Source organism: Phodopus roborovskii, unplaced genomic scaffold, assembly GCF_943737965.1.
Source record: "Phodopus roborovskii unplaced genomic scaffold, PHOROB, whole genome shotgun sequence".
NCBI classification, from domain to species: domain Eukaryota; kingdom Metazoa; phylum Chordata; class Mammalia; order Rodentia; family Cricetidae; genus Phodopus; species Phodopus roborovskii.
Window position 1 is genome coordinate 383,103 of NW_026126638.1, and position 27,176 is coordinate 410,278.

The 27,176-nt window shown below is 41.8% G+C and overlaps 1 protein-coding gene across 1 annotated transcript in view; it reads left to right on the top strand.

The window, feature by feature from the left end:
* LOC127213010 (vomeronasal type-2 receptor 26) overlaps nucleotides 1-8,793 on the top strand; it is a 33,206-nt gene extending 24,413 nt beyond the window's left edge. Inside the window, exons 4-6 of the mRNA XM_051173240.1 lie at nucleotides 133-357; nucleotides 1,403-1,526; nucleotides 5,935-8,793. Of these exons, the coding sequence (XP_051029197.1) occupies nucleotides 133-357; nucleotides 1,403-1,526; nucleotides 5,935-6,860 (1,275 nt within the window). The 3' untranslated portion in view covers nucleotides 6,861-8,793. The remainder of the gene's footprint in view (nucleotides 1-132; nucleotides 358-1,402; nucleotides 1,527-5,934) is intronic.
* Nucleotides 8,794-27,176: the final 18,383 nt, after the last annotated feature.

The window sequence follows — 27,176 nt, forward strand, 5'->3', positions numbered from 1 at the left end:
GGTAAGTGTTTGGCATAGGGAACAAAAATGAAAGCCGCTGGAACAGATATCTAGGGAAAGGAGGGTAGCCAGGTTCATTTGTACTTCTATGTCTTTATAGCTCGAATTTTGAAAGATATTTTTCACTTTTAGCTGCACCCATTCTTAAAAAAGGGCCAACTTGGAAGAAACACTGATGAGGAGAACCCTGTAAATAAGCAAGTCTTGACAACCAAGCTTGACATCTTTAATTACCAGTCTCTGCAGAATGGTACAAAAGCTCAAGTGAAGGTTGGCGAGTTCGTCTTTGAATCTGGCACAGTTCACCATTTTTCCCTAAACGATACACTGATAACTTGGGGTGAATACTACAATGAAGTGAGTATCTTTGGAGTTGGTGCCATTGCCATTCCTCAGAGTGGAGCTCCTCAGAGAACAGGATTTATGGGAGCCACTGAATGTCATTAGGCTAAGAGGGACCTCACTTTGTTCTTACCGATGCCAAACACCAGAACTTTCTGACTGCAGACTCATTGTTAAGAATTACTGATTCATTTTGGATTAGTTCTTTAAATTTCCTTGTAATAATCAAACAGACCCTTGGCCTACCTGGTAAGAAGAAACAACTGATGAACTTTTCCAGATGGAGCTTACAGAGAGGGCAAGGCTTGAGTGGAGGTGAAAGAGAAATAAGAAAGACCTGGGGGAAAAATGGTCTCTAAAAATAGGTGTTTCTGAATTTGAATTTAAAACCTATATGCACATTCATTTCCCTTATTGTTGGAACTGCTCACCCTGAGCATCTCAGTGATGTTATGAACAGAGAAGAGATGAATACTAATGGGGAATGTTATGGTCTTGAAGAGGGAAAGTCAGTTTCTCTAATGAACTGACACTGGGTATACCAACCATTCCAGGGCAGGTCTCGTGTTCAGGAGTAGATGACCAACAAGTAAGGGAACCCACAGGGTTTTTATTTTTTCTACTTGTGTTATTGTTGTTTTTGCTTTTATTTGGTTAGTTTGGTGGGGTTTGTTTTGTTTTTCTTTTGGGGGGATGCTGTTATATTTTATTTTCTTAGTTTGGAGGGTTTGTTGTTGTTTTGGGATTTTGATTTATTTTTGAGAAAGAGCTTAAGGTTGGATAGGTAGGGAGGAAGAGATGATCTGGACTGATTTGGGGGAGAGGATATGATCAAAATATATTTAAACTTAAGAATTGTTTTGTATAATAAAAATAATACACGAATGAAATAAAATAAATCAAGAGAGAGAGAGAGGAAGAGAGAGAGATCTTTGGGCATCAAACTCTCTAAAAGCACGTATCATTACAGTACACAGAGTCCTGCTGAAATCTACTGTCTGGTGCTAATCCTGCATTTTGCCTCTTGACTGGTTCCCCTCCTCCCATGTCTCCTATACAGATTCCTTTCTCTATCTGCAGTCCAAGTTGTATACTCGGATTCAGAAAAACACCTCTTGAAGGAAAACCGTTTTGTTGTTTTAATTGCCTCCCTTGCCCACAAGGAGAGATTGCAAACGAAACAGGTATTTCTAGAAATGAGTTTGAACGTGGAAATAATACATAATGACACAGGGGTGAGTAACACAATGGCTGGAGATCATATATATTTATATAGCTAACTCCCTATACTTTAAAAAAAATTCTTTCCAGTTAGTGGTGACGAAAGCCTTTAATCCCAGCATTTGGGAGGCAGAGGCAGGCAGATCTCTGACTTCAAGGTCAGCCTGGGTGGCCAGAAATACACAGAGAAACCTTTTCTTGAAAAACAAATCAACCAAACAAACAAAAACCCATCTTGATTTTGGCCCAGCCATTTTGTTACTGTTGCGTGTGTTTGAAATTGAGCCTTGCTATGCTGCCCCGATTGGTCTCACTCCCCGGCTCCAGTGAGGGAGCCTCTTGCCTTAGCCTCCTAGATGAGAACAGGGGTGTGCTATAGCATCTGGCCCAGCTTTGTCTTCAGTGAATTTGCATTGAGTTCAGTTTCTTTTCTTTCCACTCCTGCTTTCACTGATGCAGTAGTAATGGGTGAAGTTAGTGCTCCCTGTTTACCCCAAACCATGAAATGCATTATAAAAGCAAGACCTTATTTCATGCTTACAAAAAGATGACTAAGGATAATCAACAGTTGACTAGTGAGGGAACTAGCTTCAGAGAAACTGCATCAATTATTGTGATCATACGACCTAGAGACAGCTGAGACAAAATGGATACTCGGCACAACTCGGTACTGCTAAAAATACTGTAGCAGAGTGACACTGATGGCAGCCACACTGCTCTTCCCTGAGACCTCTGACCATTGTTTGAGACACTTCCTATGGTGAATAGTAAAACCTCCATAACTACTCATGTAATGACTAAATGAATACTTGCTCTGCGATTTTATACTCTTCTCTCAAATTACTTTATTTTGGGAGTTCTTGTTGTAAATGTATTCCCTGGTACTGTAAGCTAGTTTGGGGCCACTGTAGAGCCAAGCACTGAGTGACCTCAGAGGATGCTGGTGTGAGGATGCTCCTCCCATCTCACTGGCTACCAGCTGACCTCACTTCTTCCTCTAACATCTATTTCTAAGCAGGCCTGTTGCCATGCTCATTTTACTCTTTTGAATGAAGTCTTTCCCTATGTGAAGAATGTTTAAAATGAGGCTCTTTGCTCTTTGTGGCAGAGTCACTGACGGCCAGACTGACTGCTTCTCTGGTGCTGGAACGATAGACAAGCCCATTCTCTGTATTCTCATCAACACCAAATACCACCATTGTCTTAGAAAAATGATACTGTGGTGATGTTTCGTTTGTGACTTAACAATGCAGAACTAGCCTCACTTGTTAGCCATAGAGGCCAGGCAGTGGTGGCTCACACATTTAATCCCGGTACTTGGGAGACACACAACTTTAATCCCAGCATTAGAGGGGTGGACACAGGAGTGATATGGCTGGGCAGAGAGGAATATAAGGAGGGAGGACACAGGAGCTCATGCATTCAGTTTGAGGACTCCTAGAGACAGGGTCACCCATTCAGTCTGAGGATTCGGTAGAGGTAAGAACTGGCTGGCTGCTCTGCTTCTCTGATCTTTCAGCATTCCCCCTGCCTATTTCTGACTCCAGGTCATTATTATTAAGAACAATTAGACTTTGTGCCACATAATAATTTGATTTTAATAGATAAAAGGCAAGAAAATATATTCACCTTCATAATTTCTAAGAATATCATCATTTTTAAGTTCCTGTAGTTGTATGTAATATTAGGACATTTCTCTCAGTATTCCCGGGTCAGCATAAGGCTTGATATTTATAAGTCTATATGACTGCATTGTTTTCCCTCTGTAATCTAATATTTGCCAAGTGTAACATTATCCTTGTACCTCAACACTTATGCTTTGCATAGTCTGGAGCAGTAATTTTTGTACTGTGTCTAAAAACATTAATTTTTAAAAAGAAGTTTGCAAATTACAAATGAGGAATTTAATTGGGTGACATGATCCTGTGGTACTAAACAGTTTTGAGGAAAACATGCCTATCATCAACAAGCATTTAGCACATTTATGTGCTGGGTTTTGAACCTAAAGATGCCAGGCATGTACTCTTTACACAGCTGCATCCACAGATCATGCAGTTATCACCATGTTTCATTACTTGAACTAAATTCAACCAGGTCACCATACATCTTTAAAATAGATTCTATGGCCCATCATCTATTCAGGGACTGCTAATCCTTCCTGACAGGCCCCTTAGAACATTGCTCTGGAAGTAGTCCAACCAATTTTCTTTCTATGTACCCTTTTTCTTCAAACCACCGGTATCTAGCTGCTTATGTTAAAGGATATAGTCCTCAAAATAAAAAGGAAAGTGTGCATAGCAGATATCCAAGCACATTACCTTTAGATAATAATCATAGAAAATCATTAGCCCTGTGTATACCACTGAAAAGAACTGGATTGAACCACTTTTTGGAAGACAAGTTAACAGTATAGGATGATCTATTCTTTACTGGTATTTTAAGATTTTTTTGTGACCTATAAATTCATAGTTGAATATACAACTGTTTTCTTTTCTTCCTTTTTGAGACAAGGCCTCACTGTGAAGCTCTGTCTGACATGGCATATGCTATGTAGACCAGATTGGGGTACGACCCTCCTGTTTCTGTTTCCTGAATGCTGGAATTACAGGTGTGTGATATTGTGCCTTGCTGTAATTATTTTTCTAAGTAAAGAAGGGTCCCATGCAAGCATCCTTCAGAGTGAATGATGCCTAAGCTTAGTGAATAAGACTTCCCATGTCACTGCATTTGTTTTCAATATTCAGATTTACCTCTACTTGTATCTTTTTTCAAAAAGATACTATGAGAAGAAAATTACTAAATTTTCCAGTAAAATTGTGGAAAACTCAAATGATGTAAATATACATTAACAATTAAGTGCAAAAAATTTTACTTTAATAAATTTCTAACGAAAATTCAATGAAAAATTTTAAAGAACTCACTCAAACAAGCATTGTTTTTTTTTTTTTCATAAGTAAAAAATATTCACCTCTAAAATGTATCGCCCTCAGTATCATTTCTAAACATCCTTTGGCAAAAATCAAAGTCAAAGAGACAAAAGAAAACACTACAGTTCCTAAACATAGATGCCGGAAAACAAGGAGTTTTAATTTTTTTGGCCTTCCATAGTCACGTCCAAGAGCCCCCGGGGATAAGAGCCCCAGAGGCCACAGTAGAAGACAAGGCAGAAAGGTCGTAAGAACGAGAGGTGGGGATATCTGTGGTGAAGCAACCCTTGGCAGACATGACAGGGCCCTTGAGCACACGAACCTTCAGAGACATGTATCTGATCAAGCCAGACAAAATCCCACCATGGATGGGGTGGAGCTCATGACCTCCCACCCCTACCTGAGGAGCTATTGGCATTTGATGGCTGCTGGAAAGAAAGAGTCGGTGCTCTTCAGGTACGTGGTCCCTGATAGGCTGCCCATGTTCTGGAAGATGGCCCTATACCCTTGGGCATGCTAGCAGCACTAAGAGAACTCAGTGGGTTTTTGTTTTTTGTTTTCCTTTGTTTGTTTGTTTTTTATAGAGCAAGTGAAGTTGGGAGAGAAAAGTGGTGGGACGGGGTAGAGAAGGAATTGGAGGGAGAAGAAATGGGTGGTGGATTTGATCAAAGCTCAGTGTGTGCTTTCTCAAGCAATAAAAAGAAAGATTTTTTTTTTTAATTAAGAAAAGGTTAAAAAAAAAGAAAGGAAAAAAAGTTTCAAAATGTGTTTTCTCTTCCTTTTATATATATAACAAAATATAGTTTTCATATTGTCTGATTTCCCTCAACATAACTTCCAGGTTTCTGACTCTTTTCATATAATTCCACCCACTTTCTGTATATTTTATGGATTCACCTGTATGTGTATTTTTCTCTCACGAAAGAAAAATTAACTTATTCATCTATTTTCTTCAATATTATGGTTCAGTGAATGTAACCAGGAACATTCCTGTAGCCTGCCAGTTCCCAAATAACCACATGGAGACTTCTTATCAAAGATCAGCAAATAGCTTAGGCTTGTTCCTAACTAGTTCTTAAAAATTAAATTAACCCATGTCTTTAAATCTATGTTCTTTCTTTGTGTCCCAGTTACATTTATTCTTCACTCCCCATGCTGATTTCCTCTCCTTCTGGCTGGTGACTCAGCCTTCCCTCTTCCCAGCATCCTCTGTGTCCGGCTGGCCCGCCTATACATCCTGCCTATCAAATGGACATTTAGCTTCTTATTAAACCAAGTAAGAAGGGGCCTTGGCAAAGACACATCTTCACAGTGTAGAGAAAAGATTACTCCACAATACCTTCCCTTCAGAGTTCAGCAATGGTTCTGCTCAAGGTACACTTCCCATACATACATTTGGGAAGTGACTGGTGGAGTGTAATAAATCAATCTGCTTCCCTTTCAGATGTGGACCAGTGCATCAAGTGCCCCGAAGATCAGTATCCTAATGAGGAGCAATTTCAGTGTCTCCCTAAAATTATGACATTTTTGTCCCATGAAGATACTCTGGGGGCTGTTTTGGTCTCTCTGACCATTAGTTTATCTGCCTTCTCAGCCCTGATTTTGGGATTATTTATCTGCTATCGGGACACCCCAGTAGTCAGAGCAAATAACAGAAACCTCAGTTACATTCTGCTTGTTTCTCTAATGCTCTGTTTCTCTTGCTCATTGATATTCATTGGCCAACCCAGAAGAGTCACCTGTGTCTTGAGACAAATGATTTTTGGAGTTGTATTTTCCGTTGCAGTCTCTGCTATCTTAGCAAAAACCTTCACTGTGGTTGTGGCGTTCAAAGCCATCAAACCAGGGAGCAAGTTACAAATGTGGATGGTGACTCGACTTTCCCATGCTATAGTCTGCAGTGGTTCCTTCATCCAAGTGTGTATCTGTGCAGTCTGGCTGGGGACATACCCTCCTTTCCCTGACATTGATGTGCAGTCAGAGTTTGGGCAGATCATCCTGTGGTGTAACGAGGGTTCCACCCTGGCCTTTTACTGTGTCCTGGGGTACTTGGGCTTTCTGGCAGTTCTGAGCTTGCTTATTGCTTTTCTGGCAAGGAGGCTACCAGACAGCTTCAATGAGGCAAAAACAATCACATTCAGCATGCTGGTCTTCTGTAGTGTGTGGATTTCTTTCATACCCACTTACCTGAGCTCCAAAGGCAAAACCATGGTGGCCGTGGAAATTCTTTCAATCCTGGCCTCCAGTGCTGGCTTATTGGCCTGTATATTTCTTCCCAAGTGCTATGTGATCCTACTGGGATCACGTGACCAATCAAGAAAAAAGTTCTTTAAGAAAACTTCCTTCGTAAGGCAAAGTAATTTACCGTGACGTCTATGAGATGAAGCATGCCAAAATCAAGATACAAAAGAGTGGGAAAAAATGTGTGGAAAAAAGTAACAGATGTTTTAAAATGTGCTTCCTTTCTGTTAGTCTTATGCAAGGTGACTCCTTAAATTCAATTCGGATTAAATTTTAAAGTAATTAAGAGTTCTGGTGCAGAAAGCTCAGGGTCTGTGTTTCTCCCTTCTGAAGGGTGTCACAAACAAGACAACACAATGCAGGTTTCAGAGTCTTGGCTGTGTTTGTGCCCTTTTCTCTGGTCGGGTGAAATAACATGGGTGAAAACTTAGGCAGAGCCTCAGGCAAAACTGAGGTGGATTGTACCCTGAGGCCAGCTATCACAACACTGGATAGCTAGTCTACTGGAAGAGGAAACAGCCTTCATGGAGTGCTGCTTCCTAATGGAGTTGGGAATTTCATATTGTATTTCACATTTTCACCTAGTGAAAGCTATTTACATTTGCACCCATTGACTTCTATTTTAAAGGAGGTAATGTGTCTGAAGGTAGATGTGGACCAAGTTATAAGGCTTAAGACTGGTGATTTAAAAGGATACAGACAATTGTGGAATCATGCATCCTGGATCATGTAGATTTTCAGGTATTTGCTTTTATCTAGCCAAGAAATTCCTTTAAACATGATTACCAGATCATGCAAAGGGCAAACTCAAGTTGGTGATTGCAAAGTAGGAGGAGTCAACAGGGAGAGGAGTCAATACTGGGAGGAGCCTCCACTTGAAAGTGGCAGCCATGGTTTTAAATAAATAGATGCTTAGAAATTGTTACATGACCAAAAACAGTTTTGTCTGTGTTTTAGAACAAGACTTGCTTATGTGTCATTCACAATTTTTTTAATGTAAGAAAATATTTTTACATTGTAATATTAGACACAGTGACACTAAGAGCAAGAAACATTTAAGGTTTTCTCAGTCTATTTTGAATTTCACTTTTAAAAAACTTATATCATATTCAGCTGAGTTGCTTCTGTTTAGCCATAAGAATAGCAGAGAAGATTCTAATGTAATCTGCTTTGGTACGAATAAAATAAAGTTTGATCAAAATGGATTACTTGATGGGCATGGAAACACTTGTGTTGAAAAGTGTCTGAAACTACACATTCGTGGGGATTTCCTACTTTAAAGAGGAAGAGACTCCACTCTGCAAAGCTAGAAGGCAGACTGACACAAGCTAGTGGGAAGAAATCCCTGTTTGCTGGAACTGGTTTCCCTCTTGGAGCCAAACACCATGATGTTGCAAACCTAGTACAGCCCTGACCCAAGGAATACAATGCTTCAGGAGAAGATCCAGATGGATGGCAGGAGTTTTAGATGCTAGTTGGAGCTTATCCAAATGATTAAGTAGCTGTTCATCAAATATACGTGGCTAACTAAATGTTCAGACATTCAAGTGTGTTGTAAATGGGCACACTGTGGTAATCACATTGAATATCCATCAATTAACAATCCTCAAAAACTGTACAAATTTATTATTTGACTGTGACTTATAAAATATGTTTGGGAATAATGTCATAAAATCTTTAAAACTTTTCATTATATAAGCAATCTTTTTGAACCAATTTGCTTAAGAAATACTAAACTAGTTGAAATCATCTGTTTCCCTTATTAGAGCATGTTCCTTCCATCACAGTTCTCCAAAGGGAAGTCTCATTATGTTAATTTCCCTGCCCTATCTTGAATATAGATTTCTATTCCAAGATTATACATTATAAAACTTTGTCACTTTTCAGTCTTATATAAACAAGACATACTGTATGTATGTATTCTTTGACTCACTGCCTTTCCTGAGCCTGGTTTAAGAGCGTATGCATGAAGTGGTCTATTTATGACACACCCATATTTAGTCTTTTCCATTGCTAAATGTTGAATCTAGATATGTAAAATCACATCAATAAGCACCAAATTCTCTTCATGATAGATATTGGGAAACTTTTCTGTTTTCCTATTGCAAAGTTTCTTTGATTCTTGGGTAGGTCTACTGGTGTATATGCATATATGGGTTATCTAGAATTTCAATTTATAAGCATTGTTGTAGCAAAGGATATTGATTTGTCAGAAACTAATAAATTATTTTCTAAATTACATTTGAATAATTGGGGCCTCAACAGTGCCTAGAAGCTGTAATTTGTACAAAATACTTAGTCATTGTCATACTTTTAACTTTGTCACATTGAGATTATGAAATGGCATTTCATTCTGTCTTAATTTACAATGACATGATGAATAATCAGATTGCCATTTATACTTTCTCTTGGAAATTCTACAATTTCACAACAATATAAACACTGGTTTCCTTTTTATCTTGTCTAGAATTTCCTTTGCTTCCTCATCATATAGACAAATGTTTTCTATTTCAAGACTGTTCTCTGGCATTCTTCACCAATATTTTGTCTCTATCTGCTACATTATAGGATGTAATAATTAGTAGCATTACTCAATTTGTAATGTTCCTTAAATTCTATTTTATTGGAAACAAAAATCATGTGATTATCTCTATAAATAACTTCAGCATCCAAGTCTCTTGATATAAATCTATCTGCATTCCTAATAAAAGTGTTTGGTAAAACGTAAATTGGTCATTGGAGAAGTCAATGTCTAACTTAGTGGGAAATCCTATGAATCTCACTTGGAAGTCACAATCAAGGTGCTGTACTTTATATTTCCATTGCTGCTTATCACCAAGTTAGATACAGGAGCCAATACATCTTCTGTATTTTAAAACATCTTCCTATATGTATATATTCCCTGTTGAACATATTCTTCCCCAAGCCCCTCGCCTCCCTTCCCCCCTTTTTGCCTTTCCCATTCTATTAGTTCTCTAGTTCTCCTGGCAAGATTTCATATCATACATCTGTACAGATTTTAGGAGTCTATATAAAAGCACAGATGACAGAAAACATATAACATGTGTTTTTCTGAGACTGTCTTAGTTAGGGTTTCTACTGCTATGAAGAAACACCATGGCCACAACAGCTCTTATAAGGAAAAACATTTAATTGGGGTAGTTTCCATTTTCAGAGGTTTAGTCTGTTCTGCCCAGGTCACAGAATCCCCCAAAATCCAACAAGGAGACCAAACCCTGTATGGAAAAGGAAAGGGCTTTAATTCAAGTTCCAACTTGGACTCTCTGTCTGTCCAACACATTGGTATGATCAGAGAGCCTCAAGCTTGGTTGGGGTGAGGCTTTTATCATAGAAGATGTTGGGGTGAGGGATTTCAAAGGTTCAGGACCCCTGATTGGCTGTCATTTGTGTAGGGGGGTCTTGGTGAAAGGGGATGGTGTGTTCTGGGCTAAGGGACATCTGGTGATGCTTATCTACAATGATTAAAATGTTAGGTATTTTCCTCTTGGATGGTCTATTCCTGGGTGGTGCTGGATGGTCACAATTTGCAGTCTCTCCTGGAGTCAGATGTTGCCTACTTTCTGGTTGGACTCTATTGAGCATGCCATGGCAGGTGTGGACTAAGTTGCCCTGGTCACTACAAGTCCATTACCGCAGTGGTGAAACATGGTAGTGTGAAAGCAAAGATGGTGCTGGAGAAGTAGCCAAGTGTCCCACATCTTGGCTTAAAGGCAAGAGGAAATAGTTTGTCTCACTGGGTATGTATTGAACATATGTGAGACCTCAAAGCCCACCTCCACAGTGACACACTTCCTCCAACAAGTGTTGTGAAATAATCTTTTTGTACACTGTGAAGATGTGTCTTTGGCAAGGCAACTTCTGATTGGTTTAACAAAAAGATAAATGGCCATTAGCTAGGCAGGAGAGACAGGTGGGAGAGCCAGAGAAAGAGCTCTGAGAAGAAAGAAGGACCCAGCCAACAATGTCATACAGCAATACAAAGCACCAAGCTGAGCCCTGCTGGGGACTAACATAACTTTAAGATTCATCTCATGTGATCAAAGAACAATATAGATGTTCAGTAAAGACATATCCAGATGGAAAAAACCCCCACTAAATGGGTTTAAAAATGTACATAGACTTGTGAGAGAAAAGAGAAACGGTATAGACAGTCATAGAAAAAAAAATAGTAAAAATAATAGTCTTTAAACAAAGAATAAAGTAATATAAAGGAAAAAAAGCCATGAAAAGAAGGAAAATACACAAGGAATCTGGATCCTGTATGACTTTGTGTTGTCTTTAAATTTTCTGATTGCTGGTGAAGGAACAACAGTTGCTAAAACACATTGGATTATGGAAATTGCTGGATTAAACCAACCTGTGTGATTAAAAAATGACAACTTCAAAATGGAAGTCAAAAGATATGTTGCTTTGGGAAAGAGGTTATGCTTTTCTTTCCACAGGAAAGGAGAGGCTGTGGACTCGTTCTAGGTTTATATGGATTAGATTCTATCAGGAAAGACCCCCTGGAAATCCTGGCTACAGCCACTAAGAAATAAACCTAGAAAAACTACAAGACACTTACTGCATAATTTACCTGATCAAACAACAACAACAATAACAACAAATCATCTTTGGTTAGCTTGTGTACAACACATATTATCCAAGTCAAACGGTGATAACACAATAAACATAGAAAGTTTATGAGTGTAGGATAGAAAGTAACATCCTAATTAAATGTGTTTACTCAATAAGCAGTTAGAAGATCAGCAGAAAATCCTGGAATATCATCCCCTCCTCTTGAACAGTTCAAAAAGTGAGCAAATGTGCCTTCATCATAGAATCTGTGACTGTTATTTGGTTCTGCACCAAAGTGCAGAACTCTTTAAAAGCTACTGGTTCCATTTTAGATATTACATCACCACACATACCTCAGAAGAAAAATAAAAAGCCAAGACACATGTATGCTGGAGACCTGATTCATCAGGTAGGTTCAGGTACCTACGAGGATGTGTGGGGTGAGGACAAGGGGAGGTAGACAATGGACAAGACACACAACAGGATTTGAAGGTGAATCAGGATGGCTGCCATTCGTTTATTTGAAAAAGACTATACCTTTTATACTCTACAGTTGCACAGAAGATTAAACAGGAAAACAAGGGACGTGTGATCTGGGGTGTGGCTTGAAATCACTGATTTAGGAAGCTAGTCTTGACCTTAACAATAGGCCCCAGTCAGTCATATATTAATGGGAGAGCCACAAGTTCTTGCCAGAGATAAGACTGTTTCTCTTTTTAGCAAGCAGGAACTTTCCTCAAGTTCTCCAGGGAATGGAGACCCTTATCCAAATGCCTGACCTCAGGAAAAGAACTTCTGGGAGCAGACACTATACCACTGTTTCTTAGTCTTACTATATGTGTCTCTTCCCCTCATAATGCTCCCACAAAGGAAGGTCCTGATTTCTTACTCTTTTCCCATTGTATTGTGCCATTCTGATTTCTCTGTATTTATTAACTGAACTCCTGCCCTTAATGGCCTCAGCTCTGAATCCGAAGTGTAGGCATTTCATCCTTGGGATCAGGTGTGTCTAGTAAATCTCTAACTTCCCTGTTCTCGGTGTAATTAGGAGGGCACAATGGAATCCCTGGTTCCAGAGTGGCAGGGATTTTTCCCCCAAAGATTATTTTGTTTAGAAAGGCTACCATTGTACACATTTTCATCCTTTTCCAAAGCCTGATTAAAATTTCCCAAAGGGAATGGCACTAATATAGAATCATTAAAAATGAAATAAAAAGGTGCTGGAGAAATGTGATTTGCAAGGTTGAAATGCTGGAAATTTGTCAAGCAGCAATGGCTGACATGCAGTCCATACCACATGTGTGAAAGGGTTTTGTTTTGTTTTGTTTTATTTCCATTTAATAAGTAAGAGAACAAAGGTTGAGAAAATCAATGCAATGTACTCTCTTGGGTTAAACAAACTGTGAAGCTTAAATGAAAGGCAGCCAATGCTACTGGCAATGCTGTGGGTACTGACATTTTTTAAAAGGTTATAAAATTATTTGTTCTTTAGGAGAGACATTGGTCTGTTTGACATCATACTACTGATGACATTAAAACAGAGTGTTGCTGTGGTTACTCTTTGATACACTTCTACAGCAAACCGTTTTTAAAATGCTGCCATATAGTAGTACATTTTTGTAAGACAATCCTTCAAGATACAATATAATCAGCTAAACGGATGTTGATCCCACCATTATTTTTCAAACATGAAGTATTGATTTAAATACCTTTAATCACTATATGTTTACATCTAACTTTCATGATCTTTTCTAGCTTTGGAAATATTTGCTTATTTTAAATATTCCAATACTAATAGAAAATGCTGTTTTACTGCTGTGTTAACCTAGACTTGCTTACTTAAACAATGAGAGCACCCTGTACTAGAGGTCATATCTTGCTCACATGCTCAACAGGCCATAAGTGTGAGAGCTCTTCTTGCCTTGCCACTTTGTGCGTGTGTGTGTGTGTGTGTGTGTGTGTGTGTGTGTGTGTGTGTGTGTGTGTGTTATATTTCCTACCTGTGTAATGGTGCAAGAATAAGGAATGGAAATTTCATAAGTCAAACTAATTCTTAACTTGGTCCAATACTTTCAGTTCTAAATCATTTTGAATTCAGTGAATTTACTAAGTACTTGTTGGATATATGCAGTGTCCACATAATGTTTTAACATCTATAATCACCATGTAATTGAACAAAATAGAAATGATGAGGAAGAGGACACACTGCAAATACAGGAAAAACACTTTTCTAATATTCATAATGCCAAATTTTGTTCTTCAAGCAATGGTGTCCTCCTGTGGCTGAAGACACTACTTAGTCAACATTAGAGTCACACAAATTCTTTTTGACTTTCTATATTCTAGGTCATGAATGTCCAAGAAAAGCCTGTCTCTTCCCCTACCCCCCCCCATGTGTATATGCACACCCTGACATGGTTTTCCAAGAGTCTGGATTTTAAAAATCCGTGTTTCATTCCTCCCAAATGAACTTTGTGTTATGAGCAGTTTCTCAACAGCCTGGTCCCAGAGCTGGGTCAGCCCCAAATAATACACAGAGATGCTGTATTAGATATAAAGCTGTTGGCCTGTTACTAGTGTTTTATTTGTTTGTTTGTTTTTTATTGATTAGCTCTGTCTTAAACATTAACCCAATTCTATTCATCTAAGTGTTTCCACATGGACTTTTCCCCTCAAGTCCTTACATCTTGACTCCTCTTTACTACATCTCCCAGAATTCTCCTTGTCTCCTAGTCCTGTCTATCATGCCTTCCTATTTGCCAACAGTGCTTTATTTGTTATCCAATAAGAGAAACATATTTACAGAATGACATCTCCCATCAAGCTTTGTACTTTGATAATATAATAAAATCTAAAAAACAAAGCTATGAATCAAGTGAAGTTTGTAGAAGATGACAGTATCTATAGGATTTTGTTAGTGGGTTCTGGAAAGTTGTCACTGTTTATAAATACTATTTGCCACTGTGGTCAGTTGTATTTGCCTCCAGTGGCCCTATGTATTTGTCATAATAAGAAGTATTTAGTTTCCCAGTCATAATTTTTCTACATCTTCCTGAAGTCATCAAAATTGAAAAACACACATAAAATTTTCAGCTTTGTAGTTTCCTTAGTACTCATTCTAGAACAGTGGTTCTCAGCCTGTGGGTCGAGACAACCAGAAAACACATATTTCTAATGCTCTTAGGAACTGAAACACCACTCAGTAGTGAAATTACACTTAAGAAGTAGCAACAAAAATATACTCATGGTTGGGGGGGGCATTTCTAAGACCCCTTAGGCTGAGAACTGATGTTTTAGGAGGTACTCTGGAAGATTGTAATAAATGCATCTTTTCTCTTAATGGTTGACAGTTTGGGGTTAGCCCTTCCTGCATTAGTACGTCAGTGGCAGATTTAGAGGACAGCTCTTGCTTTCTTCCACTAGCACACATTCATTAGAAGAGTGCTGGGTTTAGATGTTTTCTTGTGCATACATCATGGGCTTTGACAATGTCCCAATACTTCCTTCCCTTGTGTTTAATTTCCTAATCCCCTCTCTTTAATCCTTGTTTTAGGGCTGCACCAGATCCTCTCATATATACTCTGGCTTCTAGGTTAGTGTTCATATGGGATTCCTAAGTACGTGAACAAGTGGGTCTCTGATTCCTCTAACTTCTCTTGGGCCCTTCTCCTTCTGTTTGTTGTCTTGTCCAACTTTGACGTGTTAGTTTTTGTTACAACTTATTATATTTTAAGAATAAAAGCAAAGAAAGAGATATTTATGCAAGAGTGAAGATTAAAAATAAAGGCCAGGCATTAATGGCACATGTCTGTAATTCCGACACTAGAGAGGCAGAGGCAGGCAGATCTCTGTGAGTTCAAGGCCAGCCTGGTTTACAGAGCGAGTTCCAGGACAAGCAGGATTACACAGAGAAACCCTGTCTGGAAAAAAAACAGAACAAAACAAGAAAGCCAAAATAAATAAATTAATTAGCAAACAAACAAAAATTAATTAAATTAAAAAAACAAAAGGCAAGAATAACAAAATAGATAAATGTTATATTTTTTATTGGTGGTATGCTTTCAAATTCCCTACCACATTTTGAATGAAGTCTTAGGGAACCAAGAGTTCTGATGGGGAGGTGTAGTTTGTGATACCAGTTTAAATCTGGAAATACGAGCTGTGGGTGTGCAGTATCCCATAGATCATGGGTTGAGCTTCCGCTCAGTCACCAGTAGTGTCAAGTCCTTCCTCCAGTTTTGCCTGGCCCTCACATGGAATTCTTCTTTCGAGAAGTCTCTACCCATTATTGTCCTGAGTGTGCAGGACAGTCATGAGTCTGTCCCCTGCCTGGGTTTCTAATACCAAAGAACAGGTGTGGCCACACCCGTGGTTTGGGTTTTCTACTGGACATGTTCTCTTCCTAGGGCTCTGCCTGCCTTTGCAGGGGTCCACCTCAACAGTTTCCACAAGCTGAACATCAGATCCATTCATTAAGTGTTTGTCTTTTATAGCACCCAGCCCTAAACGAGTTGGTGTCATCAAACCTGTCCCCTTGAGGCTCAAGGATTTATGTGGGAGAGGAGGCAGAAAGATTATGAGAGCCAGAAGTGATGGATGAGTCCCAGGGAAAATAGTGTCTTCCAGACACAACAGAACTGATGCACACGTGAACTCAGAGACTGTGGGAGCATGCACAAGGCCTGTACAGGTTCAAGCCAGATGGGGCTCCAGCATCGAGAGAGGGAAGTGGATACACGGTCGCATCCCCCAGTTGAGAAGCTATTTGGAATCGATATCTGCTGGCGGGGGAGGGGTGTTGTTTTTTTTTTTTCCCAATGGAGGGTCTATCAAGCACATACCAGGGCATGTTTGGTTTGGTTTGGTGTATGTGGCTGGGGGGGGGGATGATTTTTTTTTGTTTGTTTGTTTCATTTTGTTTTGTTTGGGCACTTCTCATCTTATTGTTTGTATGTTTTGCATTTTGTTTTTGTTTCTGAGAGCATGGAGTTGAGAGGGCAGGGTGGTGGGAAGAGTGTAAGAGGAGTTGGTGGGGTGGGGTGGGGATGATCCAAATATATTACCTGAAAATATTTTTAAATAGAAGAATAAATCTTTTAAAAATTATTGGTCTTAATGACTGCACTGTTGGTATCCTGTTCAGATGTCTTTCCTGAGACAAAGTTCAAACATGTTTCCTACTTTCTCTTCATCACATTCAGGGTGTCAGGTCTTACGTTAAGGTCCACCATCCATCCGAGGCTGGATTTCGCACAGGGTGAAAGATCAGGATCACATTTTAGTATTTCACATGTAGTTATCCAGTTTGACCAGCACCATTTGTTAAAGACACTGTCTTTTCTCTAATATGTATTATTGACCTCTTTGTCAAAAATGAGATGGCTGTAGGAGTGTGGGTTTGTACGTACATCTTCCATTCTATTCCTAGAACTGCGCAAAAATGAAAACGCAACACAGGCCTGCATCTGTGGGACACAGAAAAAGAAGTGATGGAGAGTAGGTTTGCAAAGATGCAGATGCCATCCCTATCTGCCACTACCACCTCGAGCACCATCAAGTCCACTGGCTCGCTGGGTTCAAGTGTCACAGCAGTTGACAGCAAGTGACACAGCAAGTGTCATTGCCCTGGACAAGATAATGAAGAGCCCTGTCCTGCCTCAGGCCTCACTCAAAGTAGCTCCTTTTTGAAGCACTTGATATATTCCTCAGAGTGACACATTCCTATGAGGAATGTGCAGCCTCCAAAATCTAAAAAAGAATCTCTAAGTCTTGCTGGTGGGGGGTGCTGGGCCTAGAAGGAACATCTCTGCATGCCCCACACTGCTGGACACCTAGAAAACTGACTGAGGTAGAAGGCCCTTGAAGTTGAGTTGGATTTATTTCCCCACTTTGTTCTTCACCAACATGGCTGGAGGGACGCTTATCTCCTGCTCCCTTGGTCCAATCAACATGACATCATCAATATAAAATACCAGCACAACAACTTGTGGAAGAGACAGGCTCTCAAGACCCAGGTGGACTAATTTATGATACAGGGATGGAAAAATGAGTATAGTCTTTGTGTAGAACAGTAAAGCAATTCGTCAGATGCAGCAAATCGCTTCTGGTGGTCCTTATGTGGACAGGTATTGCAAAAACTTACTTGAAAGACCAACAGTTGTACACAACATATCGGGAGGCATATTAACATGTGCTCAAATAAGGAAACCACATCTGGTACCACAGCTGCAATTGAGTTTATGGTGTTGAAAGTGTCATTCACAGTCCACCAGTCTTCTTCGTAGGCTGAGTAGAAGCATTAAATGGATTAATGGATAGGCAAGCTTGCACTGCTGTCGTGAAATTCTGGTTAGTGCATGCCAAATAATGACTAAGCAGGTGACTCCTTTGACTTCATTTGGCCCAAAGAGTTTTTGCTAGTTTTAGGTAGAAAATTGGTAATACCGATCACTAACCTTATCCATCAGCTTATGTTTCAGGTGATTGAGAGAAAATGAAGTTTCTTCCTGTTCAGGGGAAGACATGTGATGTTTGAACTCATGTGTGCTTACAGGACAGTTTGACTGGATAGTTTGTTTATGAACGCTTTTCCATTTGGAGCAAGTCACTAATTGGATACGTCAACAGTCTGAACGCCATGTGCCTGGCTTAGTTTAGTTTTTATTTTCTGATGACTGACCACAGCCTGACTGAACTTTCTAGAGGAGTCCTTGGCTTTGGAAAGTTTCTGACTTTCCCTGGTACTTTGTGACCTCTTGACTCTGCTCAGCAAGGGCCTCCAGGCAGCAACCTGAAACTTAATGCAGGACCACAGATGGGGAAGAGGCGGAATCCCCACTCCAGGCTCTCTGAAGGCAGTGCCTCCCCAAGAGCTTCGGAATATTCCAAACATATCTGTCATTCAAAGTTTTCATTCTAATTGGAGGCAGGTGGAGAGGCACAGGGCACAAACTTCAAAGACTATAATTTTCATTTGCTCTTGGGAAGGAGAGAAAGTGAGAGTAAGAAAATAAAGCAATTAAAAGTTTACTCGGCAGCAGAGAAGCGGCAGGCCCTGAGGCAGGGCAGCTTGCATCGGTTTGCAGCAGGGACACTCCTCTGGGAGGCCCAGTCCAAGGCGCAGTTATGACATCTGAGTTTGCTTCAGCCGGTTACATCAGATGTCATGCTCCACTTCTGTTTGCTAGGAACTTTTTCTCCCCCAGGGGAGACTTTTTCAGTCTGCTCTCTGCCTTTCTGTGCCTCATGGATGTTCGGGCCCTGCTTTGGGGGGGGACACACTTCGTACTCTAATCCTCCACATCGCTGTATGAGCCTGTAAATCAGGGCCTACAGGTTGCATACTGTGGCCCTTCCAGGCCTGTGTCCCCTGTCTCATCTGAGGTGTCCTTCTCTATTACATATGCACCAATTTACATACAGCCCACTTAGCATAGGCCCCAAAAGGTCAAGCCTAGGAATTTTTGGTAACACACACCAATCAGTTGGTAGGAAATACATTTTTCCAGTTAAGTCTGCTTATTTACAATATCCCTTTAAAATTGCCTTATGTATCCCCATGTACCATGAACTGACCAAAATCTGCCTCTAAGAAATTGCCTTCCTAGAAATTTAAATATTTGCTTCTAAAGGTATTTTTCTGTGAATGAAAACTATTAAGTTAGGGCTGGGGAGATGGTTCAGTGGTTAAGAGCTATGACTGCTCTTATAGAGGACCTGGGTCCAATTCCCAACATCCATATGGCAGCTCACAACTATCTGTAACTCCAGTTCCTGGGGATCTGATACCCTCACCCAGATACACACAGGCAAAATGCCAATGCACATAAAATAAAGAAATCACAAGAAAGCTATTAAGTTAGATTTTTAAAAGACCATGAATTATGTGTCTTCCTTTATTCTTGTGTGTGGAGCCTTGCTGTTACTTTGTAATTGTGCTGCCTGCCACAGCCTGCCACAGCTACCCACAGCCACTGTAACTAGCTGCCAGGAAGTGGCTCTGTAAACTGAACAGGGCTACAACAGAGACCTACACCTAGATGTAGACTTTTTGTGGACAAAACACAACAGGATGTTTACTTTCAGCACAGAATGTACATTTCTCCTACACTTGTTTTCTATGTTTCCTTGATCGTAGACGTGCAGGTGACAGATGTATGTAGCCTCCATATTACATAAATACCTTAAGTATGACTTACTTTACAGACTTGGAAGTTGAAGTTTAAGGTGGGGTGGGGGGAGGATATAATTCAGTTGGTACAGTGCTTGCTTAGCATGCATAAGGCCCCAGAGTCCAATGTCCAGCCTTGCATCAACCAGGCACAGTGGTTCACAACTGTAACCCCAACACTCAAATGTTCAGGCATGAAAACCACAAGTCCAAGTTCATCCTTAGCTCTCCAGTGAGTTATAGGCCAGCTCCACAAACCTTGTTTTAAAATAGAAGAGGATGCAGTATAGAGGACTTGCTGCTAGAATAGATTATTTGGAATTACGTAGATTAAAGTCAGGCAACATTTTCTTACAGTCCAGCCTGTCTCCAGTGAAACCGAGGTAACCGGCTTCTTCCTTTCCAGGGGTCAAAGTTTCCCACAGAAAATGAAGGGTTAGAAGCACTGTTCCAGATTCCTTCCAGCTCTGTGTGTACTGACTATTCCCTTGTAGAGGAAGGCTCTGCTTGTTGTGGTGTGAGACTACAGGACATCGTCTTAGATCCCCTGCATTCTAGAACCCTGTGCAGCCACATATTCTCTCTCTCCTTTTGCCCCCTCCCCCTACTTCCCGCTCCTTTTTATATTTTTGATATTTTCTCTAGCCTGTTTAGCTCGGCTCACGCCCCTATTTCTCAGGGGCCTGTGGAATATTCCTTTACACTGTGTGAATATGTGTCACCGTGACTGGGTTAATAAAGAAGATGACTAGCCCGTAGCTGGACAGGAAGAGATTAGATGGGACTTGCAGACAAAAAGAGATCACAAAGAATAAGAGGAAGAGTCTCAGAATCTCGAAGACATGTGAAGAGAATGAGATGAACTTGTCTTACTGAGAAAAGGTGCTAAGTCATGTGGCAGAGTGTAGATAAGAAATCAGGGTTAACTTAAAATGTAAGAGTTAGCTAGTAACAAGCCTGAGCTATTGGCTGAGAATTTATAATTAATAGCAAGTCTCTGTGCAGTTATTTGGGAACTGGTTGTCAGGACAGAAAAGTCCACCTACAAGAGCTAGTCTACCCCTTTTCTGAAAGCACAGAGTTAGGCACAGGGCCCTGCCTGTCACCTCAGTACACGAGCTCCAGCTTCTCTTTACTTTGTTGCCAGTCTGTGTAATGGGTATAAACATTTGCTAACTTGGGATGCGGAGGCAGTGGTGTCAGTACTGTTCCTGTTTCTGCATGCCAGGAATAGTACAGAAGTTGGAGTTGGAACTACATGCCTAGATAATCAACACCAAGCTTCAAGAACACTTTTTCCACCCAAAGAGTTTAAAGGAGAAGGAATCACTTATGTATAGGGCCATATACTCTAGAACCTATGTTGTCCAAATCAAATATGGCTTTAAACTGAAAACAAGAAGTATTGCTGTTTTCAAATTGGGGACCTATCTACCCAGCCAGCATTTGAGGAGCTGATGCTGATCCAGAAGCCGGGGTGGGGGGAATTCACTGAAGAACAGCCCAGTAAATATCAACATACAGTACTTCCTGCCTACAAAGTCTAGAATTGGTATTGAAACAATGCCAAACTTGAACTCCTTATTTATAAATAGGGCATGTAGACAGGGCTTGGCAATACACGTATGGATAATACCAGTTTTCCCTCTTCTGTAGACTTCTTCTATGAGGTCAACCAAAACATTGGTGATTAGTATTTACAAAATACAAAAACAGTCCTGAAGCATCTCAATGATTTATAGATCAAGGTTTGAATGGTCTCTTCCAGACACGAGACCGAGGATGCTACAGAGCTCCCCATGGGTACAGGTGGAGCTTGGCTACGTGACCTTCTCATGCACAGCAACCCTGGGCATGGGGCTGGGTGCAGCTCTGGCAGAGTGCTGGGTTTGTGCCCTAGCTGCCCCAGGCTGTGAAGGAGGGCACACTGAAGGGCAGCCCCATCTGTCCAGCCTTCCTGGAAGAGCTGCCAAGGGGCTGGCCTTCTGAATCAAGGACACCCAGAGTCTCTGCTGGTTTTTTGTTTGTTTGTTTGTTTTGTTTTGTTTTGTTTTGTTTCCTAATACATTTTACTTATTCTATTACACTATAGACCACCCAGGGCAATAACAATCACTACAAAAAGTGCCCAGTGTCCTGCCTTGTCATGGGGACAAAACAGCTGTAGAATAAGGACTACTGTCTTCCTACCTAACAAAGCTTTGAAAAAAGCCTGGGAAAGTGCTGCGATATGTTGGCGGCAGAATGTCTGCCTAGCTGGTACAGGCCCTGGATTCTATCTCCAGTGCTGGAAACTCAAAAGGAAACAGAAAGTAATTGACTGTCGAAAGAGTTATTCAACATTTTGTTTGTTTGTCCTGCTTTGAGTAGTCCCTGTTATAAAGAACAAGAAGTCGCATCTTGGAAGATGGTAAAAGTAAATGAACATTAACTACATTTAGCATTAATATCAGAATTGCTATCATTGTTCATATAATTAGAATTAATGAACCATCTCACAGAGATGACACAGTCCGAAATTGAGGATAAAATTAAATAGCAGAGGCCTGCGATAGGAAAGTGACAAAGATTGGCCAAGGATAGCTCCATAGTGTGTGTATGCTTAGCAGGCACAAAGCCCTGGACTAGCCCCCAGCACTGAGGAAAAAACTGTCTACTTAGTAAGGGATGAGAAGAGTGACTCCGTGTGGCCCTTTACCTACCCTCCCTTTATTGTTTTGCCTTTAAGTTTTCCCCTGAACTCAGTGTGCCCTGAATCTGCCCAGGCTGGATCATCCTCCTTTTCCCCTTAGAACCCCGTAACCTAGACTCTGCATTCAGCAGCCTGCTTATGTCAGCTCTTCCAGAGAGCCAGAGCCATGGCTGAGTGTCCTTCAGAGCCCAAACAGTGGAAGTGCCATGTGAATTGAGAAGCAGGGACAATTAAAGGGCATGCAGGCAGGAAGTCCTCACGTGCAGGACCTGGCTTGCAGTTTTCCCCCGTGACACCCAGGAATGATTAAAAAAATTCTTCTCTTATATCACATCCTGAGCACAGTTCCCCTCCCTCCAGCACCCCATACACTCCTCCTCTCCCCCAGATCCACCCTCCCTCCATCTCCCCTCAGAAAAGAGCAGACCACCCAGGGACATCAACCATACATAGCATAATATAAGAACAGGTACAAATCAAGGCTGGATGAGGCCGCCTAATAGGAGGGAATGAGTCCCATAAGTAGACAGAAGAGTCAGCGTCCACCCCTACATCCACTGTCCAGAAGCCCACAAGGACACCAAGCTACTCAGCAGTAACATATATGCAAGGACCCAGGACAGACCCATACAGGCTCCCTGATCTCTGTGAGCCCCCATGAGTCCAGGACAATTTTGATTCTGTGGGCGGTGTTCTCCAGGTGTCCCTGACCCCTCTGGATCCTCTGACCCTTCCTCCCCTCCCCCGCAGGACTCCCTGAGCTCTCCTAATGTTTGGCTGTGGACGCTGCATCTGCTCCCAGCAGTTGCTGGATGAAGTCTCTCTGGTCACTTTGATGAGGATTCGGCTAGGCTCTGGTCCCAGGACACCCTGCAGGCTGGACAAGTTGTAGATTGAAGGTTTTGTGGCCCAGTTCCTCCCCTTGAGGCCTTGTCTGCTTACAGAAGACAGCCAGTTCAGTCTCCCGACACCCAGAAATTTTTGACGTAAGTAACAAGACCAACTGCGAAAAGGTACTTCCCTGAGAAAGATCACAAGCTAGACTGCTAAAACCAGTGATGGGCCAGGCCCAGAGTCCAGTGTAGGCTTCCCAGTGTCTCTGCAGATTAAGTTGCTTCAAGGGATATGAGAGTATTGTCATGATGGAGAAAGGGGGCAGGAGTCTCAGCTCACAGGGAGGTAGAGTGCTTGCCCAGCTGGCACAAACCCTGGATTCCCACCTGCCATTAAAGAAATATTAGATAAAAACATTTCAACGCTCTAATACATTGAACAACTTAGGGTATGCTGGGGGAAAGGAATTGAAATGGCTATATTTCAAGAAAAAGGAAGCCACTTGAGGCCAGAAGCACTCTGGGCACACTGACCAAGGCCACCAGAAAACACAGCAGAGAGAGATTTGAGGGAAACTACAGCAAAGCAAACGGCAATGAGTATTATATATAGTTAAATGTAGAAAAAAGTTCCCAAAAGGTGTGCAGAGATGGGCAGCGCCTGGTGTGACTAACGCGCGCATAGACATGACAAATGAGGAAAAGCGAACTTTGAGGGGAAATACAACAAGTTGTTTCCTAAGTGTTGGGATTGGAAAGATGCATTAAACTTGACAAATACACTTGAGCTTCCATTAGTTCTGTTGGTCTTGCTAATTACGTCAAAAATTCCTGAGTGTCAGCCAGGGAAACCTGCAAACCAATCCTGCAGATAAGTGGCACACAGTCAGGGAGCCAGGAAGAGGACAAAGTCACTGATCGTCAGCCCCAATAAGGACACTCTGGTGTACCCCGCCAGCAGGACCCAGACCCCGCTCAGCTGGCCACTGGGGGCTCCTAGTTCACCCAGCGGTTTGCAGCAGCTGTGTCAGGTGCGGGTGTGAAGAGAGTGGCACCCAGCGGAGCAGCTCAGCAGGGCACCTGGGCGGGGCACCTGGGCGGGGCACCTGGGCGGGGCACCTGGGCGGGGCACCTGGGCGGGGCACCTGGGCTTGCTTGCCTTGTCCGGAAGAGCCACAGGGCGGCCCCAGTCTGGGAGTGTGGGAGGGATTGCAGGAAGTGGATCCTTCAAGCCTACTGCAGGACGTGGATCCTTCAGGCCTTCTAGGTTGTTCTAACACGATCTCAGCCATAGCTCATACAGGCATCCGAAGCTCTAGGAGGACTTGACTCTCTCCTAAGGAGTCAGGTGTGGTGGCACATGTTCTCCTCCAGAGGCAGCAGGATCCGGGGAGTTCAAGCCAGCCCTAAGGGGGTGGGGAGAAAACTGAGCTGCTTCTGGCTTAGGTTCCCTCAGGCCTGCCTCCCTACACCAGCGGAGGCACAGCTCCATCTGGTGGAGGAATGCCGATAGGCCGGGGGCTCAGGCCTGGTATTTCTCCCCTTTCCACACACCTGCCTATCTTCCCTACTCTTACCCCAGGCTCAGGATCAAGCCCAGTGCTCAGGCAAGGGAGATTGAGAAAGGCAATCTCCAGCCCCAAGCCAGCCTGGACTACATAGATTCTGTCTCAAAAATAAATAAACAATATTAAAACAAGTGTGGCTAAAGGTCCAAGTGAATCTTGCATAGAAACTTATTGGCTTAATGTTTAAATTGAATGGAGGGCCTCTAGCCTCAGGACGCATTTGGTTAATTAATAACCATGTGATTAAAGGTAGTCCTGAGGTAGGAGAGAAAGCTGTGATGAACTGGTGGTTAGTGGTGTAATCATCATGTGTGCACAATGAAGCCTCCATACAAAGTCCTGCCACACATCTGAGGACTTCCAAGTAGCTGGACACGTGAGCCTACCCAGGAGTCACGGAAGCGCCACCATCTCTCCCGTGCTATGCATCACCTCCACGTGGCTATTTCTCTAAACCTTTGGGACATCCTTAGTTGTGTGAGCTGCTTCACTGCTGGTCAGCAGAAAGCACACGCCACTACCTCGGGCTTTCGATGGGAAGAAATGCAACGGTTTCGTAAACCCAGCCCTCCACCAGTGGGATCTGACACAATCTCAAAACAGATATTTTCCTAAGTGGTTTGAGTCGGGACAGCTCGTGGGTATTTTCTGTAGAAGGCCTGGCATGGGCAAGAACACCCTTCTGTACCTGTCAGCCTGTCAGGCGGTGTTTAAATCTGTCGCCCTTCTAGCTCCTTCTCTTTTGGCACCCTTTCGAGAAGCTAATGGATTCTTGTTTTCACACCAAACTTGAAGTTTCTTACCTGTAATATAGTGTCACGGAATAACCCTGTGTCAGGTCTTCACACTGCACAAATGGGGTAAATTATTCTTTGAACAATTATAAAATAAAAGGGCGAACTTTATAAATTGGGCACAGTGGTGTTCCTCTACTCCCAGTGTTTTCCAGGGTGATGAGGAAGGATGTGAGTTCAGGCACAGCTAGGTGTGTGAAAAGACACCATCGCAAAACACAGACCAGCCACCAACAGTGACGATGAAAACAACCAAAGGAAGTTTGAAAACAGAGTACCAAGTAAGTCAATCTTACCAGTTAGTTACTCCAGACACATTTGTTTGCTACTGAAAATTAAAACACCACATCTAGATTTCTTCTTCTGAATAGCTGCTAGGAAAATTGTAGGGTTTAAAAATGTTTCATTGTTTGAGCATTTCATGATAAATAAAATATGTTGATCATATCCACCCATCACACTGTCCCTTAAGATTTTCCCATATCCTCCCTCTCATCACGCCTCACCCACTCCCAACCTCATGTACACTTTAGAAACCACAGTGTGCGCAGGAATACAGGGCCATCCACTGGCACACTGGGGATCTCAAGCATGTGTTGCAGCCGCTGTGAGTTTATGTGTGCAGTGGCCCAGCCATGGCTACAAAACCCTGCTTTGAAGCATCCTCCACAGCTTTTGCCTTACGGTCTTCCTGCTCCCTCTCCTGTGATCATCCCTGGCCTTGGGGACAGTGAGTGTAATGCAGATGTCCTCGTTAGGGTTGAGCAGTCCACAGTCTCTGGCTCTCCTCACTTAAACCAGTTGTAGGTCTCTGCCTCGATCATCATCTACTGCAAAGAGATGCTTCGCTGGTGAGGGTTTGAGAGATGCCCTCATCTATAGGCAAAGGGGTGAGTATTTAGAGGGCCGTTTAATACTGCGCCCATTTGGAAATCAGAAAAGTGGTGGGTTGCTCCCATAGCATCCATGTCACTACTATGCCAGTGGACATATCTTGCCAGACTGGGTGTAATTGTGCAACAATTTTTTTTATAAAGCACTTATGGGTATATCTATTTTATTTCTCTTTAATAGATAAGAGTGGAACAGCAAAGTCAGACAGTAAAGTTTCCTTTTAGTGTAATGTTTGAAAGTCAGAATTATCTCTCCAAATCATTACATCTGACCAAGCTAGTCAGCATTCTCTTTATGAACCTTCAGGCACTGTGTTTCACAACAGGCTCCGGGCTGATAGAGGAATGTGAACACATGAGACCTACTGGTGCTTTTGGGATCAATTGAAAAAAGGTATCCTCGTCATTCAGCTACACAGCTTATGTTTATACTACTGATGGCAAAGTAGGGAGAGATGCTTAGGATTCCCCCCCCACACACACACACACCCCCAAAGTTAGACTCCTGTTGATTCACTCAGGGAGGTCCTTCAGAACTCAGAACTGCCACCTTGTGGTGACAATCTGGATCTGACTTTCTTTTCTGCAGCATGCAAGAAAGAATAGTGTAAGGCTTAGGCCTACACCAACTGCTTATCACAATCACCCTCTATTTCATCATTCTCCTAAAGTCACCATTCATGATAAACTAAAAAAAAAAAAAAACTACAGATGCACCCCTCTAGATTAATAATGGAATAAATAATGAGCTGAATTAATTGGGATATCGCACCCCAAAGAAGTACAGCAAATCCTCAGACCTACTGCCTTTTAACATAGTCTTTGGAAGGTGGTGCGATAGTGCATGTCTGTATCCCAGAACTTAGGAGCCTGAGGCAGATCAACCATGAGATAGAGGCCTGCCTAAGCTCCAAAGT